Consider the following 17045-nt stretch of genomic DNA (forward strand, 5'->3'; position numbering starts at 1 on the left):
AAGTCATACCTTCCAGGGGCCTGTTTTCGCTCTCTGGTGATGTCACCAGCAGCCAATCAACACATAGCGCTGGGCTAGGTAGAGGAGGCAGGGAGAGTCTCTTTCTAGGCCCTGGGTATATGTGTGGGGACACACTGCTGGGAGCAGTGCTTTCCCTCAGCCCCCATTTATTATCTGCCTCTTCCGGCGCCAAGCAATGAAGAATACACACACACAGATCCATATAGCAAACCACCATCCAACATTACAGCAATGTTTTGGTAACTGTAAATATGACTGTTGTAATGTTAATAGTGTTCAATGTAAGTGCCTGATTTCTCTGTACTGTAGTACAGGGTTTTGAACATCCTCCAACTGCCCGAAATGAAGCTGTTTTGCTTTCAATGTAGAATTAGACGAATGCAACGTAATTATATGATAACCATCCTCTGTTGAGTGCAAAGTGAGGTAATTAAGCCAATTAAGCTATTATTTAATGTTGACCTCCAGCCAAGGTGACTGTTGAAGCTTTTCATGAGTCTGAATAGGGGCTTAATATGCACTTGAAAAGCTTGTGCAGTTTTCCTTTGGTTCACACCCATGAAATTGCGCCTCTTGCTGTAAACGTGAGTTAAGTAATTGTAACGTATATCTTTTGAGTACATATTCCTGAGTGGTCGAGTTACAATTTTGACTTAAATCTGTTTGAAAATCTATGGCATGACTTGAAAATGGTGGTCTAGCATTGATCTACAACCAATTTGATAGAGCTTAAAGAATTTTTAAAATAATAATGTGCAAATATTGTACAATTCAGGTGTCCAAAGCTCTTAAAGACTAACACAACAAAGTGGAATAAGTCAAGGGGGATGAATACTTTCTGAAGGCACTGTATATACAATATATCTGGTGTTAGGATTGATTTCTCAACAAGTGTCCTTCACTTAGTTTTCCTGGTTGCTGGCCTTCTTTCACCCTACTGTTTGCATGCAGTAGTGCAGAATGTGATGTGTGAAGGTTTACAAGCATCACTGTCTCTGCTGCTCGCTGACAGAGATGGAAGAGGAAGCGAGACACTCCACCTTTTTTCAACTGTAAAAGGCCTGACTGAGTGAACTATCTTCATTTATCCACAATCTTTGTATTTGATTTGTCCTATTCACAGAGGTTCTTGCTAGGCGTACTGACTATAGGCGTACCTACTCTAGCCAGGCAGTTCATTTCCCCCCTCCCAGTAGCGGAAATGAAGAGTTGGTGAGACATTGGTCATTAAGTTACAATAACTGATCAATGATCAAGTATCAGGGCGAAACAAAAACCAGCATACAACGGCTGGAGGGCACCAAGGACGTAGCACATTCCTATAGCAGTACACTGGCAGTGGGTCATCCTCATAAAGACAAACCCAATAATCCCCAGCATCCCTATGGGCCACGGGGGTGAGCAGAGCACCATTTAATTAGCTGTATTGACTGGTAAAATGAAAGCACACTTCTCTTCCGGTTGTAAAGCCAAGCCGTGCGTGAATTAGTAGAGGATCAATGCTCTGGTAGAACGGATAGCCCTGTGGTCAACATGTGGACACAAAGCTTCATCGTAGTAAACCAACAACATCAAGTCCTCAGTCTGTGTCTGCAGAATTATGTATTGTCAATAAGGCAGTTGAGATATGTTCCATCAAAGTCTAGGACATGTAATGAAAGTGCAGTAAATAAACGTACAGACTGTCTGACTCGTAGTAAGCCTCATGTAACGGCAGCTAGGGAATATAGTGTCAAGACAAAGTGCACTGTTTTTGTTTGCTTTCCACTCACAGAGTTATGACCTTTATCTTTCATTCCTCGTACTATTGGTCTTGGCTCAGGATAGAATTTGTTGTCGCCACCTTGAATAATGACACCCATAGTTCATGATTCTTTGTCATCAAAAACAGGCTGCTCTATGTGAGAGAAAAGTAAACCAGGTTGGTGGAAGTGGAAGAGGCTACTAAAATGGATGATATTCCAACTGAAAAGAAGCCATGGTTGAATACGGTTCCATAATCCTTTCAGTGTTGTTTAGGTTGGGTCCCCTTTTTTTTTTTTTAAGATGTACCACCGTGTATATCATGTTTTGTTTTGTGATTATTGTACTTCATTAACATTTTTCAAGAAGGCTTTCTAATTTACATTTCTCGATGTGAAAAACAAACAACATGTTTGTGGTTGATGCTGGCACTCTAAGACACAATGTAGATGATCTGCTAATGAAAGATGACTCTCTTGCTTCTAGGTTGCTTTCGGTTGGTTATTTCACCACAATTAAGTAACGTCCCTAGCTGTTTACTAGATACTCACAATTCACTCCCCCTCTCCGTTTCACAGGTGCCCACGGCGTGCGAGAGGAGCCCCAGTTTGTGACGGTGCGCGCTGGAGAGAATGTCATCCTGGGATGCGATGTGGCCTACCCGCTGAATGGCCAGCCCTACGTGGTGGAGTGGTTCAAGTTCGGCGTGCCCATCCCCTTCTTCATTAACTTCCGCTTCTACCCGCCTCATGTGGGCCCGGAGTATGCCGGTAATAGGACACCTCTCCCTCTTTATTAGCCCAAACCATGGGTGTCAAAGTCATTTTGGCATTGACAAAACCAATGTAATTTTGTACACCTACAGTTAAGGTCGGAAGTTTACATACACTTAGGTTGGAGTCATTAAAACTAGATTTTCAACCACTCCACAAATTTCTTATTAACAAACTATAGTTTTGGCAAGTCGGTTAGGACATCTACTTTGTGCATGACACAAGTAATTTTTCCAACAATTGTTTACAGACAGATTATTTCACTTATAATTCACTGTATCACAATTCCAGTGGGTCAGAAGTTTACATACACTAAGTTGACTGTGCCTTTAAACAGCTTAGAAAATTATGTCATGGCTATAGAAGCTTCTGATAGGCTAATTGACATAATTTGAGTCATTTGGAGGTGTACCTGTGGATGTATTTCAAGGCCTACCTTAAAACTCTGTGCCTCTTTGCTTGACATCATGGGAAAATCAAAAGAAATCAGCCAAGACCTCAGAAAACAAATTGTAGACCTCCATAAGTCTGGTTCATCCTTGGGAGCAATTTCCAAACGCCTGATGGTACCACGTTCATCTGTACAAACAATAGTAAGCAAGTATAAACACCATGGGACCACGCAGCCGTCATACCGCTCAGGAAGAGACACGTTCTGTCTCCTAGAGATGAACATACTTTGGTGCGAAAAGTGCAAATCAATCCCAGAACAACAGCAAAGGACCTTGTGAAGATGCTGGAAGAAACAGGTACAAAAGTATCTATATCCACAGTAAAATGAGTCCTATATGGACATAACCTGAAAGGACGCTCAGCAAGGAAGAAGCCACTGCTCCAAAACCGCCATAAAAAAGCCAGACTACTGTTTGCAACTGCACATGGGGACAAAGATCATACTTTTTGGAGAAATGTCCACTGGTCTGATGAAACAAAAACAGAACCGTTTGGCCATAATGACCATCGTTATGTTTGGAGGAAAAAGGGGGATGCTTGCAAGCCGAAGAACACCATCCCAACCATGAAGCGCAGGGGTGGCAGCATCATGTTGTGGGGGTGCTTTGCTGCAGGAGGGACTGGTGCACTTCACAAAATAGATGGCATCATGAGGATGGAACATGATGTGGATATATTGAAGCAACATCTCAAGACATCAGTCAGGAAGTTAAAGCTTGGTCGCAAATGGGTCTTCCAAATGGACAATGACCCCAAGACAATGACTTCCAAAGTTGTGGCAAAATGGCTTAAGAACATCAAAGTCAAGGTATTGGAGTGGCCATCACAAAGCCCTGACCTCAATCCTATAGAAAATTTGTGGGCAGAACTGAAAAAGGGTGTGCGAGCAAGGAGGCCTACAAACCTGACTCAGTTACACCAGCTCTGTCAGGAGGAATGGGCCAAAATTCACCCAACTTATTGTGGGAAGCTTGTGGAAGGCTACGCAAAACGTTTGACCCAAGTTAAACAATTTAAAGGCAATGCTACCAAATTCTAATTGAGTGTATGTAAACTTCTGACCCACTGAGAATGTGATGAAAGAAATAGAAGCTGAAATAAATAATTCTCTCTACTATTATTCTGACATTTCACATTCTTAAAATAAAGTGGCGATCCTAACTTACCTAAGACAGGGAATTTTTACTCTGATTAAATGTCAGGAATTGTGAAAACTGAGTTTAAATGTATTTGGCTAAGGTGTATGTAAACTTCTGACTTCAACTGTATGTAGCCTCTTTACTTACAGTAGTAATTGTCTAAAATATTTACTCTGAATTTCTGCCCAAGGCTGGTCTAGCAGGTAACGCCTCCACCTGCAACACCTGCAGTATTCAGACCCTTTGACTTTTATTTGACCATAATGGCCTATTCTAAAAATGTATTAAATACATGTTTTTCCTTATCAATCTACACACAATACCCCATAATGACGAAGTAAAAATTGTTTTGGGGAAATGTTTGCAGATTAATTAAAATTATAAAACATAAATACCTTATTTACGTAAGTATTCAGAGCCTTTGCTATGAGACTCGAAATTTAGCTCAGGTGCATCCTGTTTCCATTGATCAACCTTGAGATGTTTCTACAACTTGATTGGAGTCCACCTGTGATAAATTCAATTGATTGGACATGATTTGGAAAGGCACACACCTGTCTATATAGAGTTCCAAGGTTGACAGTGCATGTCAAAGTAAAAACTATGCCGTGAGGTTAAAGGAATTGTCCGTAGAGCTCCGAGACAGGATTGTGTCGAGGCACAGATCTGGGGAAGGGCACCAAAAATGTCTCCATCATTGAACGTCCCCAAGAACACAGTGACCTTTTTTATTTTATTTAACCTTTATTTAACTAGGCAAGTCAGTTAAGAACAAATTATTATTTACAATGACAACCTACTGGGGAAGAGTGCGTTAACTGCCTTGTTCAGGGCCATAACTACAGATTTTTACCTTGTCAGCTCGTGGTTTCGATCCAGCAACATTTCGGTTACTGGCCCAACACTCTAACCGCTAGGCTACCTGCCACCCCCATTCTTAAATGGAAGAAGTTTGGAACCACCAAGACTCTTCTTAGAGTCTGCCTGGCCAAACTGAGCAATCGGGGGAGAAGGGCCTTGGTCAGGGAGGTGACTAAGAACCCAATGGTCACTCTGACTGAGCTCCAGAGTTCCTCTGTGGAAATGGGAGAACCTTCCAGAAGGACAACAATCTCTGCAGCACTCCACGAATCAGACCTTTATGGTAGAGTGAAGACGGAAGCCACTCACCAGTAAAAGGCACATGACATCCTGCTTGGAGTTTTCCAAAAGGCACGTAAAGGACTCTGACCATGAGGAACAAGATTCTCTGGTCTGATGAAACCAAGATTGAACTCTTTGGCCTGAATGTCAAGAATCACGTCTGGAGGATACCTGGCACCCTCCCTACCGTGAAGCATGGTGGTAGCAGCATATTGCTGTGGGGATGTTTTTCAGCGGCAGGTACTGGGAGACTAGTCAGGATCGAGGGAAAGATGAACGGAGCAAAGCACAGACATCCTTGATGAAAAACTGCTCTAGAGCACTCACGACCTCAGACTGGATCGAAGGTTCACCTTCCAACAGGACAACGACCCTAAGCACACAGCCAAGCTAACGCAGGAGAGGCTTCGGGACAAGTCTCTGACTGTCCTTGAGTGGCCCAGCCAGAGCCCGGACTTGAACCCAGTTGAACATTTCTGGAGAGAACTGAAAATAGCTGTGCAGCGACGCTCCCCATCCAACCTGACAGAGCTTGAGAGGATGGGGGAAAACTCCCCAAATACAGGGGTGCCAAGCTTGTAGCGTTATACCCAAGAAGACTCGAGGCTCTAATCGCTGCCAAAGGTGCTTCAACAAAGTGCTGAGTAAAGGGTCTGAATACTTGTGTAAATGTGATCTTTCAGTTGATGTTTTTTGCCAAATCTTTTTTTTTTTTTTAGCTTTTGCTTTGTCGTTATGGGGTATTGTGTGTAAATTGTTGAGGGGAAAAACAATTTAATCCAGTTTAGAATAAGGCTGTAAAATGTGGAAAAGGTGAAGGGGTCTGAATACTTTCCAAATGCACAATAAATCCCGGTACTCTGCATTTCCCTCCCTTATCATTCGTATGTCAATAAAAATTGACATATGAAGTTCGGAGACCAATGTTCTTTCAGATTCACAAGGTCAAGTGTGTGTAAGGAGGGAGCACGTTTGGGATTTTCACTGCAGTCCAGGGGAGGTTGTCTCCCCTAACACCCACAGTGGGAAACAAATGTTTGGTAAGAAATATGCCTTCAGGTGCGAGAAGTGTGATGCTGCTTGTGAAACACTTAACTGACTGCCACAGGAGCTTTAACTATGCGAACAAGCACACTAACAGTAATGGATGACATAATAAAGTTGTTTTTTGACAGGTGTAAATAGATATAATGAATGGGAATTAAATATGTTTAAATTCCTGTTGATAAAATGGATTGATGTATCATGATGGTAAAGAAATAAGGGTGTCTTCCTTTAAAACGGGATAATAAACAACTCTAGGTGACCTCTTTAACTATAAAAAAAGTATCCTGGAATGATCACAGTACATGTTCATAGTGGATCAGAAAACAATCCGCTTCCCTTTGAGTTATATCCTGTAGAAATGACATCACTCCCATTAGATGCATTATACTGTTAATATGCCATATATAATTAGCGCACTAATCCCTATTTGGTCAATAGATTAGCTGCAGTCTGCATCAGATAAAGAGGTTCCTGTTGAAGCGTCTTTACAATGCAGAGCCGGGCTCCCACAGCAAAAGCTTTCGGATTTGGAGTCGGAGGCAGTTGCTATGAATGTCCTCTTTATAATGTATTATAAACAGATGATTATGACCGATAATCCAGCTATGTAGCAGAATGGGGAATACTATAGCCGAATAGCTAACTGAGCAGCCAAGTAGCTAGTCACTTGGGTGTGGTGTCTGTGAATCGGGACTCTTTATAATGACAGGGAACAAGAGCAGAGGAAAGGAATATATAATCATGAGAAACAAGCGAGAAACGTGTTCCCTCAAAGGCGATTTTTTTTATTTGTCTGAATCATGTATATAAGAAAAATATTCTGTTGAACTCATTTTATTTATTTGTATTAAGCCATTGAAACTCATCAATAGCCTTCAGACGATCACTGGCCTTTGGGAAAAGAACAGACAATCTCTCAGAATAGCTGTGCTGACTTGAATAAGCTGTGGACAATCAGTTGTGGGAGAATACCCACCCAGGTGTTATGCCATTGCACTTCAAACAGAAGCGGAAAGGCATCCTCCAGACCAAAGATGTGTATCGGTAGAGGTGACGGGTCAAAGGTGCTTTGGACTTTTTCCCCCCTTCTAAATCTGGAACATTACAGCATCGATACGGAGCTGAGACAGAAAGGGGATGTGGTCATTTTACTGAGCATGTCAGTTTTAAAAAACAAAAATAAACCCTAAAAATGTATCAGACGTCGCCAGGGGCAGGATATGCCATTTTTATGGTCGGTCCTGACAGTGAATGTTAATTAGAGAGCGGCTGAGGATTTCTACATCTGGCCAAAGTCAGAGCAGTTCTGTCGGTTAGGTTACATCAGCATCTACTGTACAACAGGGTACACCGCACTCTGGAGACACAGCATGGATCATATGTATTGCTCCTTATTTTATTAGGTTGAAGCTGCAAACTAAATCCCCGTTTAGAGAATCATAATCAACAAAAGTATTATTATATGGGTAATTCATTCCCCAAGGGATTGTTTCAAGTTTTATCAAGTTTAAAGTTGTATTTGTCACATGCACAAGTACAGTGAAATGCTTAACTTGCAAGCCCTACCGAACATTGTATTATTCAATATAAAAAATACATTGATTGTATATTTTTTTTTACACAAGAAGTAAGGCATGTAGGCAGGGATTAGGAGAAAGTGACTGGTAGCAGGATAAATATAATAACAGTAAACAGTATGGCAGCAGCATAAGTGGTGTGTGGATGTGTGCATTGTGGTGAGTTTGTGTGTGTGCAACAGTGTAAGTGTAGGCGTGATAGTTGGATATACATGTAGACAGGGCTGAAAGTTGACTGGTAGCAGGAATATATAAATGCTTATGGTAATATACTAATAAACAGGAGTAATAATGTAGCAGGATAAATGGATGGATACTAATGGTAATGGGAATCAATAATCATTTTAGCAGCAGCGTAGGTGTGAGGGGGGGCAGCAGTTGTTAGCCAATTAACAGTCTTATGGCCAGGGGATTGAAGCTTTTTAAGAGTCTGTTGGTCTGAGACTGCCTGCCAGATGGGAGCATGGAGAACAGTCCATGTCTCGGGTGGCTGAAGTCTTTGGCAATTTTTTATGCCTTTCTGAGACACTGCCTAGCATGTACGTCCTGGATGGCTGGCAGCTCACCCCCAGTGATGCCCTGAGCTGTCCCCACCACCCTCTGTAGGACATTCCGGTCGAGGGCTGTGCAGTTGCCATACCAGACGGTGATACAACCAGTCAGGATGCTCTCGATGGTGCAGCTGTAAAAGTTCCTAAGGATCTGAGGGGCGGTGCCAAGTTGTTTCAGCCTTCTTCACGACTATGCTGGCGTGAGAAGACCATGTTAAGTCCTCAGTGATGTGGACACTGAAGAACTTGAAGCTCTTGACCCTCTCCCCTGTGTCTCCGTTCGAATGTGGTTGTTATTAAAAGCATTTTACCCGATCAAAGATGCCAATCATATGGACAGTGTTTTACTGCGCCAAGGGACAAAGAATTGCAGGTGGTAGAACCATTTTCAATCTTCTAAAATAGCTTCCAGCCTTTATCTCTAGATGGTAGGTGTCTTTTTTGTTTGGAATACCTTTCAAGGGATATATGCTGCTCCTTTAAAATCTTCCCTGGTGCTGTTTTTAGACTGCTCCTCGTACCCTGGTACAAATTACATTTGACAGTCCTCACTTCCGCCAATTTCTCCCTGCAGTAGCTACAGAACAGGGGCCTTTTTCAATTTGTGCTACTGCGAAGCTCTAGTCGTCGCTCGCTAACTGACGGCCGCCCCCCACAGTGAGGATGGAACAGAGCCAGAACAGATTGATGGTCAGTGTCAAGGCTAGGGTTCAATACCATTTCTTATTCACACAGTGGCCTGAGTTGTGCCCGTTGTAGATTGGGCTGGTGCTTTTTTTTGCCACAGTGAGCACTGAGGGGGCACTACTTCCTCTGGTTGAGAGACTGCCCTCCATCTGTCGTGCCAACAGAGTGTGTCTTTGTTTCGGGGTCGTGTCGTTTAGCCACCCCAAGCCAATGAAAAGGGTGTGTGTACTGGCAGCATGGCATTTCCACTTTGTCCGAGAGTGGAACATTAATCACTGGTGTTTGGCTTGTTCCATTAGGAGCTACAGAGTCTGTTTGTCACATGCCGTACTCTGGGCCTAAATGAGACCTCAATTCAAACACCATCGACTTGGGTCATGTCTGCATTTGACTGTCTTCATAAACAATGTGATACACTGCCTGCCTTTGACTGCAAATGGATTAAGATTGCTTCTGAAAGGTACTTTGTCGTTGCTGATGGTTAATGTAGCAGAAAAAAACGGATCCCCCAAAATAACCCAACATATGGAATATTCCAACCTTCATCCCCTTGCAATTCCTGAGAACTTTGCTGTCGAAGATCACTACAGATCCAAGTTCAATCCTGGGCTGTCGCAGCCTGCAGTGACCGGGAGACCAATGAGGTGGGGCACAATTGGCCCAGCGTCGCCTGGGTTAATGGAGGGTTTGGCCGGCCGGGATGTCCATGTCCGCTCTAGCGACTCCTGTGGTGAGCCGGGCGCATGCATGCTGACACGGTCACCAGTTGGATGGTGTTTCCTCCGACACATTGGTGCGGCTGGCTTCCGGGTTAAGTGAGGAGTGTGTCAAGAAGCAGTGCGGCTCGGCAGGGTCGTGTTTCGGAGGATGCATGGCTCCCAACCTTCGACTCTCCCGAATCCGTATGAAAGTTCCAGCGATGGGACAAGACTGTAACTACCAATTGAATATCACAAAATTGGGGAGAAAAATGGGTCAAAAGTTTAAATATATTAAAAAAAATATTTAAAAAAGGTATTTAGCAGAACATGTTAGGAGTCATTGGAGCTAGTGTGAATCATAGATGGCTCCTTTCACGATATCACCCCATATGACAATCACTAGGTGTGTCAGACTGCCATGCACTGACAGATGTGAGGTAATGAGAGGAGAGAAGCGGGTAATGTGGGTGTAACAGCTGGACTTGTCATCATTAGCTCAGAGAAGAGGGCCCTCTTGAGTGGTATTCTAGACCTGAGGCTTCATGATGCTGCCCTACTTGTACACACACACAGTTAAATAAAGATAAACCGATATATACGTTTAGACAAACGGTAGATACAGATATAAACATATGCATGTACAGACACTGATAAACAGACATGAGTACAGATGGATACATGGTATTATGATGACAAAAACGGATGGATAGACACTGCATACTTGCACACCGGCTAGGAAAAAATTCAGTGGTTCTATTAATAATTATTTCCTATTCACCCTGTTTCCCATTTTACTTCACTTGATATAACCTGGTGTGTTGCATACAGGGGATATAGTCGGCCCAAATGGCTGTCACTCAAAAACATTGACTCTGGGGACCGCGTAGTGAGCCGTGGAGGGCTTTGATAATGTTGCTGTTGTGGGCCGTTGTGCCCTCAAAGCCCTTTGTTTTGCCCATATCGTCGGCCGCCATCTGTTATGAGCGGTTGCCAGATTGCCGAGAGCAAAATCATAAATCCCCCTCCCCCCTCCCTTTCACTGCTTGACCCGTAAAGAGTGAAAGCTGCTGTGACACTCTGGGCTGCTACTCAACTCCCGTAGTCTTAAGGCTTGGACCCACAAAGGATACTGACTGCCAAGAGGTACTTGGCACCTCTGCCTAGAGTGTCGGCAGTCAACTTTTTGTTGTTCACATAGCACAGATTGCCCACCGATCAGCCTCGTTAAAATACTCCAGACCACAAGGTGGCAGTAGCTTTAAGCTACCGATTTGTTTGGCTTGTACCTGCTGTAGATAGCTAATGCTAGCTAACTAGCAAGCTGCACTAATGTTGTTTCTAGCGAACTAGAATGTGTACCAAGCCCTTGTTGATTCTAGCCAGATGGCCACAACTACACTACAGTATGTGGACACTTTCTTGTTTTTTTCCAAAATCCTGTGCATTAATATGGAGTTGGTCCCCCTTTTGCTGCTATAACAGTTTCCACTCTTCTGGGAAGGCTTTCCACTAGATGTTGGGACATTGCTGCGGGGACTTGCTTTTTCCTTGTCACTCTTGTCAGCTCCCCCAGGTTTGCTTCCTCTTTTTGGACAGACAGCATCAGATACATGGGCTACATATACTGAGACAGAGTGGCGCTGTTTAGCTCGCTCTGATGTTTTATCTGAGATTGATGCGTCTTTCTGTCAGCGGGCGTCTCGGTCAAATAAATGATCAATATTAAAATATTTTTGTTGGATGGGTAAGGAGGTACGGTAGGGCGGGCCAGGCCCCCTAAAGCTGACCCATAATGCTTGCCCTGCTCCTACTTTGCTAAGTACCTATTGGCAGTCAGATTTCTCGTGTGTCTGACCCCTTAGTGTTATGATGGATTCAGATGGGGCAGGCTCTCGTGGCTCTGTGCTCTGTTTCTATGGGTCTGGTAGGGTGTTGGGGTTCGGAACTGCACCCTGCTCGCGCGACCCAAAATAAAACAAGTCCATCTAACGGCATTCCTTCTGCTTTTATCGACCAAAACGGTATTTACCGGGTCACTTCTTTTCATCTGGCATGTAAACCTAATTGCTATCTAGCAGGCAAACTTCACTTGGGAGAATACTAAAACCATTTCATCTGGCCAATCTTGGAACCCTGGGAGCTATGCCTGATGCTAGCTGGCTGAATAATGAGGGGCTTTTATTATTAGCCTAGTTATTTCACCAAAGGCTATTTACTCACTTCACTTCTGTTCAAACTTCTCATGTAAATCGGGGTTAGTCCGTGTGCTAAAATGGCTGTTATTATTGCATATCATGTCCATGTACGCTTGCTACTGTAACTACATAGGGTGCTCTCGGACTGGCATTGAAACGTTTGTGGCTACTGTCATATCAGAGATGCCCATGCAGTCCATCCAGTGTGGTACTTTTTTCACAAAAATGCTTCAGTGAGTAAGAGATGCCCTACTGGCTGCGCTGAGTAAATTGATTACTCATCCTTGCGCTAGGAAAAATACAAAATATTTATTTTTATGCCAAGCCCAGTGGCCCGGTAAAAAATTGTACTGTATACTAGCTATGTTTCCTGGTTTGACCCTCTTATTAATCTCTCCTTCCGTCCTTCCCCCAGGCAGAGCCAGTCTGCACGGCAAATCTTCTCTGCGGATTGAGAAGGTGCGTTCAGACGACCAGGGCTGGTATGAGTGTAAGGTCCTGATGCTGGAGCAGCAGTACCACACCTTTCACAACGGCAGCTGGGTGCACCTCACAGTCAACGGTGAGTTAGGTGGATGTCACACACTCACACTTGCATGCATGCACACACACACACACACACACACACACACACACACACACACACACACTCTTTCTATTTGTCTCTCTCCATCATTCACTCGTACACACACTCCATCACTCTCTCATACACACACATGCAACCCCCCCACATGCAGACACCTGTTGCTGTGGCAACAGACACCACAGACAGACACACGGCCTCCCCCGGTCCCTGGTCACAGCACATTAGCTCAGTGTCATCAGTGCTGTATGACTTACCCGGAGCTCTGGAGAGGTGCCAGTGATTTAGGCCCCGGGCCCCTCTGCTTTGCCGCTGTCACGCCTCTGCTAGACTAACCAAAATGGATTCACTGCAGCAGCTGTTGGACTGGCTGGACACCCCAGCCCTGACTGCTTTGGTTGGGATGAATGTCGTATAATGAGACTGTAGTTATCAACATAGCAAGTCAGTTTGGCTTCGTTAATGGGTCTTTGATGCAGCTGATTCAGTTTTTTTGGAGAGAGTGGTTTCATTCGGTACAATGGATTCAGTCATGGGCTGTTTTGTCTACAGAGTAGATTTACTCTCTTGTGGTGGATGTTTTGTGTGGGACAGGCTTGGGTTGTATACTTATTCCAAGTATTATTTGAGAAAGTTGAGGGGCACTTGAGTTAGTTTGCCTGGCCTGCAGAGTTGCACTTTTTGGACTCCATTGCTTCAAGTCCACCTCAAGTACATGTAATATTTGCAATACGTATTTGTAACGGCTGTCGTAGTCGTTCTCCTCCTCAGACGAGGAGGAGCATGGATCGGACCAAGATGCAGAGTTGTTAGTGTTCATTATTTAATGAAAAAATCAACAAAACACTTCAAAATACAAAACCAACAAATGTGACAAACCCGAAACAGTCCTGTGTGGCCCAAACACAGTCACAGGAACAAACACCCACAAAACACAAGTGAAACCCAGGCTGCCTAAGTATGATTCTCAATCAGGGACAACGATTGACAGCTGTCTCTGATTGAGAATCAGACCAGGCCGAACACCAAATCCCAACATAGAAAATCAACCATAGAACAACCCACCCAACTCATGCCCTGACCAACTAAAATAAATACAAGACAAAGGAAAACAGGTCAGGAACGTGACAGTATTCGACTTGGTAATATGTCTGACATGTGATAGCTTTAGGAGTCCTACGTAGTCATACATGGTAGCTGGGTTGCTGAGATAAGTAAAAACATTGTTGTCCACCAGAATGCACGTTGAGGATTTGTGTGCTCAATAAATTGTGTGAAACAAAAAATAAACTGTCAGTTCAATCATGCCTCCTTTGTGTGCTGGAGGAATGGTATTTTTAACTGATCCAGGAAACCAGCTTTGATAGAAGAGAGCCCTTGACTATTGTGGCTGTCCTTGAATTCTGTGTTTGTCTAAAGCAAAACTTACCTGAGCATAAACTCCTCTTGACCCTGATCAGTAAGATTAGTTCCAAGATCGAATCAATGGATTAAATGTGGACACTGCCCTAACCGCAACTGTAGCCAGCCACTGTGTGTGTGTGTGTGTGTGTGTTTGTCTGGGCATGTACTGTATGTGTACGCACGTGCCTGTGCCTATTTGTGTACGCGGAGGCTCCTCTTAAATCTGTCTGCTTAGCATAGACATAGTGGATTGTTGCCAGGTCAGTTTACCAGCTGAGTCCCTTTTGACTAGGCACTGATAGCAGGGGCTCTGTTTAGCCCTGGCAGCAGGTTTAGAGCGCCTCACCTTATTAAGAGTGAGAAGGTGTCGATTGGTTAAGCCGACGTCACACCTCTGCAACTTTATGCTAACGCTAACCCACGCTGGTGAAGTTCATGTGAAATCTGGTAGTTGGTCCAACTAGTTGGCTAACCTGTCAGTGGATAATGTATATGTAACGTTCTTCGTCCTCCTCGTCTGAGGAGGAGTAGGAGATATCGGACCAATACGCAGCGTGGTGAGTATCCATTTTAATATGAATACTTGAAACAAACAAAATAACGAATAAACGAACGAAGACGAAACAGTCCCGTAAAGTGACACCACAAACACAGGAACACAGTAACAGGAACAATCACCCACAACCCACAATACAAAACAGGCTACCTAAATATGGCTCCCAATCAGAGACAACGACAAACACCTGCCTCTGATTGAGAACCATATCAGGCCAAACACATAGAAATAGACAAACTAGACAAACAACATAGAATGCCCACTCAGATCACACCCTGACCAAACAAAACATAGAAACATACAAAGCAAACTATGGTCAGGGCGTGACTTTATATCACTTTCAAATGCATTTTCCGTTTCTTGAAGTGCAATTAGCATTTCATTAGATACCACGTGTTTCATATGCAAAATCCTCAAAGAAGATACGGTATGAAAAACTAACCAACCCAAAGGAGTCGTGTAATCGAGCAGCATTGTCGAGTCCCACGTTTGATATCATTGGGACTAGACAGAGATGTCAATCTTCAAGTAGGTAAACGGAATCAACTCCAAGCCCTTCAATCGGCCCTGTGTTTTTAGAATTTTTTATGAGATGCCACTCAAAGAACTCATTACCATCCCTTCCAACATTGTGACTGCCTGCCTCCTGCCTCCTGCCTGCCTGCCTCCTGCCTGCCTCTTGCCTTCAAATAACACAGCAAAATGCCTTATGTAATGCCATGAATATATTTATGGCGCCTCGTGCTGCCAGAACTCTCTCAGGGTTTGGGCCAGGCGCATAATGATGATGGATAAAGCAGCAACCTTTGCTTGTTGTGCCCTGTTCGTCTCGGTTGTCAGGACGCTATTTGGGGAACGTTGTTAATTAGCAGTTAGCTTCAGTAGCGTTGAGGGAGTGAGTTACAATTGGTTGGGCAATGGTTCAGTCTGTTGTGATGCTGATGTAGACGCTGCTGTTCAAGTTCCTGTGATATTCCTCGCCCCTCCCGCACCCTGTCAACCAAGGTGTGAGCCACGTGACATATGAGGGAAGGGGAGAGTGGTTCGTGGGAATGATGTCATGGCTAGCTTCTCTGTGTAGAGTTTAGGATTTTAGGATCCAGATAAGCTGATCCTAGAACTGTGCTTGCTGTGCGCATACATGGGGGACATGAGTGGACTTGAAGGACATAGGCTTCACTTCAGTCACATTGGGTCTGATACAGGATGTGCATAACCCTACAGTGCTGTTCAGTGATCTGAAGCTCCACCGGTGCCTCTCTTTCTCTGACAGTGCAGCCTCCTATGCCCTTTAGGTGATTCTCTCTGGTTCAAATCCCCAAGGCTTGGTCCCTACACCCCCTAAAATAGCTCTCATCCCTCCATCCCTCCTTTGCAGCAGAGATCTGCAGTGCATATAAGCTGCACAGCTTCTCTATATCTTGTCTCTCTCCATCGCACCATCGCTCCATTGCTCGCTTTCTCTTTCTCGCTCTCTCACTCTATCGCTCTCTCGCTCTATTTCTCTCTCTGTTGTGTTCACTTTATCTCTAGTTCTCTCTCACACACACTCTCACACAGCACTCTAGAAAAAAGGAAAAGGGGATGAAATGTTTAAAAAAATTCTCCACCCGTGCTCTGAAAACAGATTTACACATGACCCCTAGCCACTGTTTATCCATATAGGATTAAATTAACATCCCAGACTGGAGGAGCAAGGGCCCAATAATCTGCATAATGTTCCTTGCAACTTTGATTCAAAGAATGAAGACTGAGGAATCCAAAATGATGATAATAACCTACTTTATTTCAGTAGCACTCGTCCTATACTAGAGGAGACGTATTCACTTTGGTACAAGAGACATGTGAGGAGCTTTTACAATGAAAATGGACCAATTGCACAACAAAAACATTACTTTTCAAATGTGTGGAACAACTTGAAAGGAAGGATGAAAAGAAAGAGGAGGAATGAAAAGTAACAGGTATTGGAGTGGGCTTGGAGCAGTGCTGCCACATCAGAACATGATGCCTCGCACAGAGTGGGAGGTTTTTCATTACTGTCATGCTTCAAAGTGGAAGGGACCATTACTCACAACAACCCACTTGCATCAGTTCCCCAGGCACACTCAACAAACTACCCCTCTCATCCTAACAAATGGTTCCTTCCTTCCTCCTCTGCAGCTTAATTATGAAAGCATTACAGCAGCACACTTCGAGACTGTACCACCCTCAAACTACCTCTTAAAGGGGTAGTTCGCCCAAAATCAAAATTTGTCCGATTTTTCTATTGTATTTGGTTAACTATCCTTTCAATTGAGAGATCTGGGACTAGATCTGAGAGCGTACACTTTTTGGGGGTGTACTTTTCGCATCTCCTTCCTGAGCGGTATGACGGCTGTGTGGTCCCATGGTGTTTATACTTGCGTACTATTGTTTGTACAGATGAACGTGGTACCTTCAGGCGTTTGGAGATTGCTCCCAAGGATGATCCAG

General features: G+C 43.9%; 1 protein-coding gene across 2 annotated transcripts in view; it reads left to right on the forward strand.

Annotated features, from left to right (window-relative positions):
- igsf9bb (immunoglobulin superfamily, member 9Bb) overlaps window positions 1-17045 on the forward strand; it is a 167807-nt gene that overhangs the window by 48320 nt on the left and 102442 nt on the right. For both annotated transcript variants that reach the window (XM_071327189.1, XM_071327199.1), the window contains exons 2-3: window positions 2343-2534; window positions 12446-12592. In XM_071327189.1, coding sequence (XP_071183290.1) covers window positions 2343-2534; window positions 12446-12592 — 339 coding nt within the window. The remainder of the gene's footprint in view (window positions 1-2342; window positions 2535-12445; window positions 12593-17045) is intronic.

The sequence above is a fragment of the Salvelinus alpinus genome, chromosome 1 (genome assembly GCF_045679555.1).
Source record: "Salvelinus alpinus chromosome 1, SLU_Salpinus.1, whole genome shotgun sequence".
NCBI lineage: Eukaryota > Metazoa > Chordata > Actinopteri > Salmoniformes > Salmonidae > Salvelinus > Salvelinus alpinus.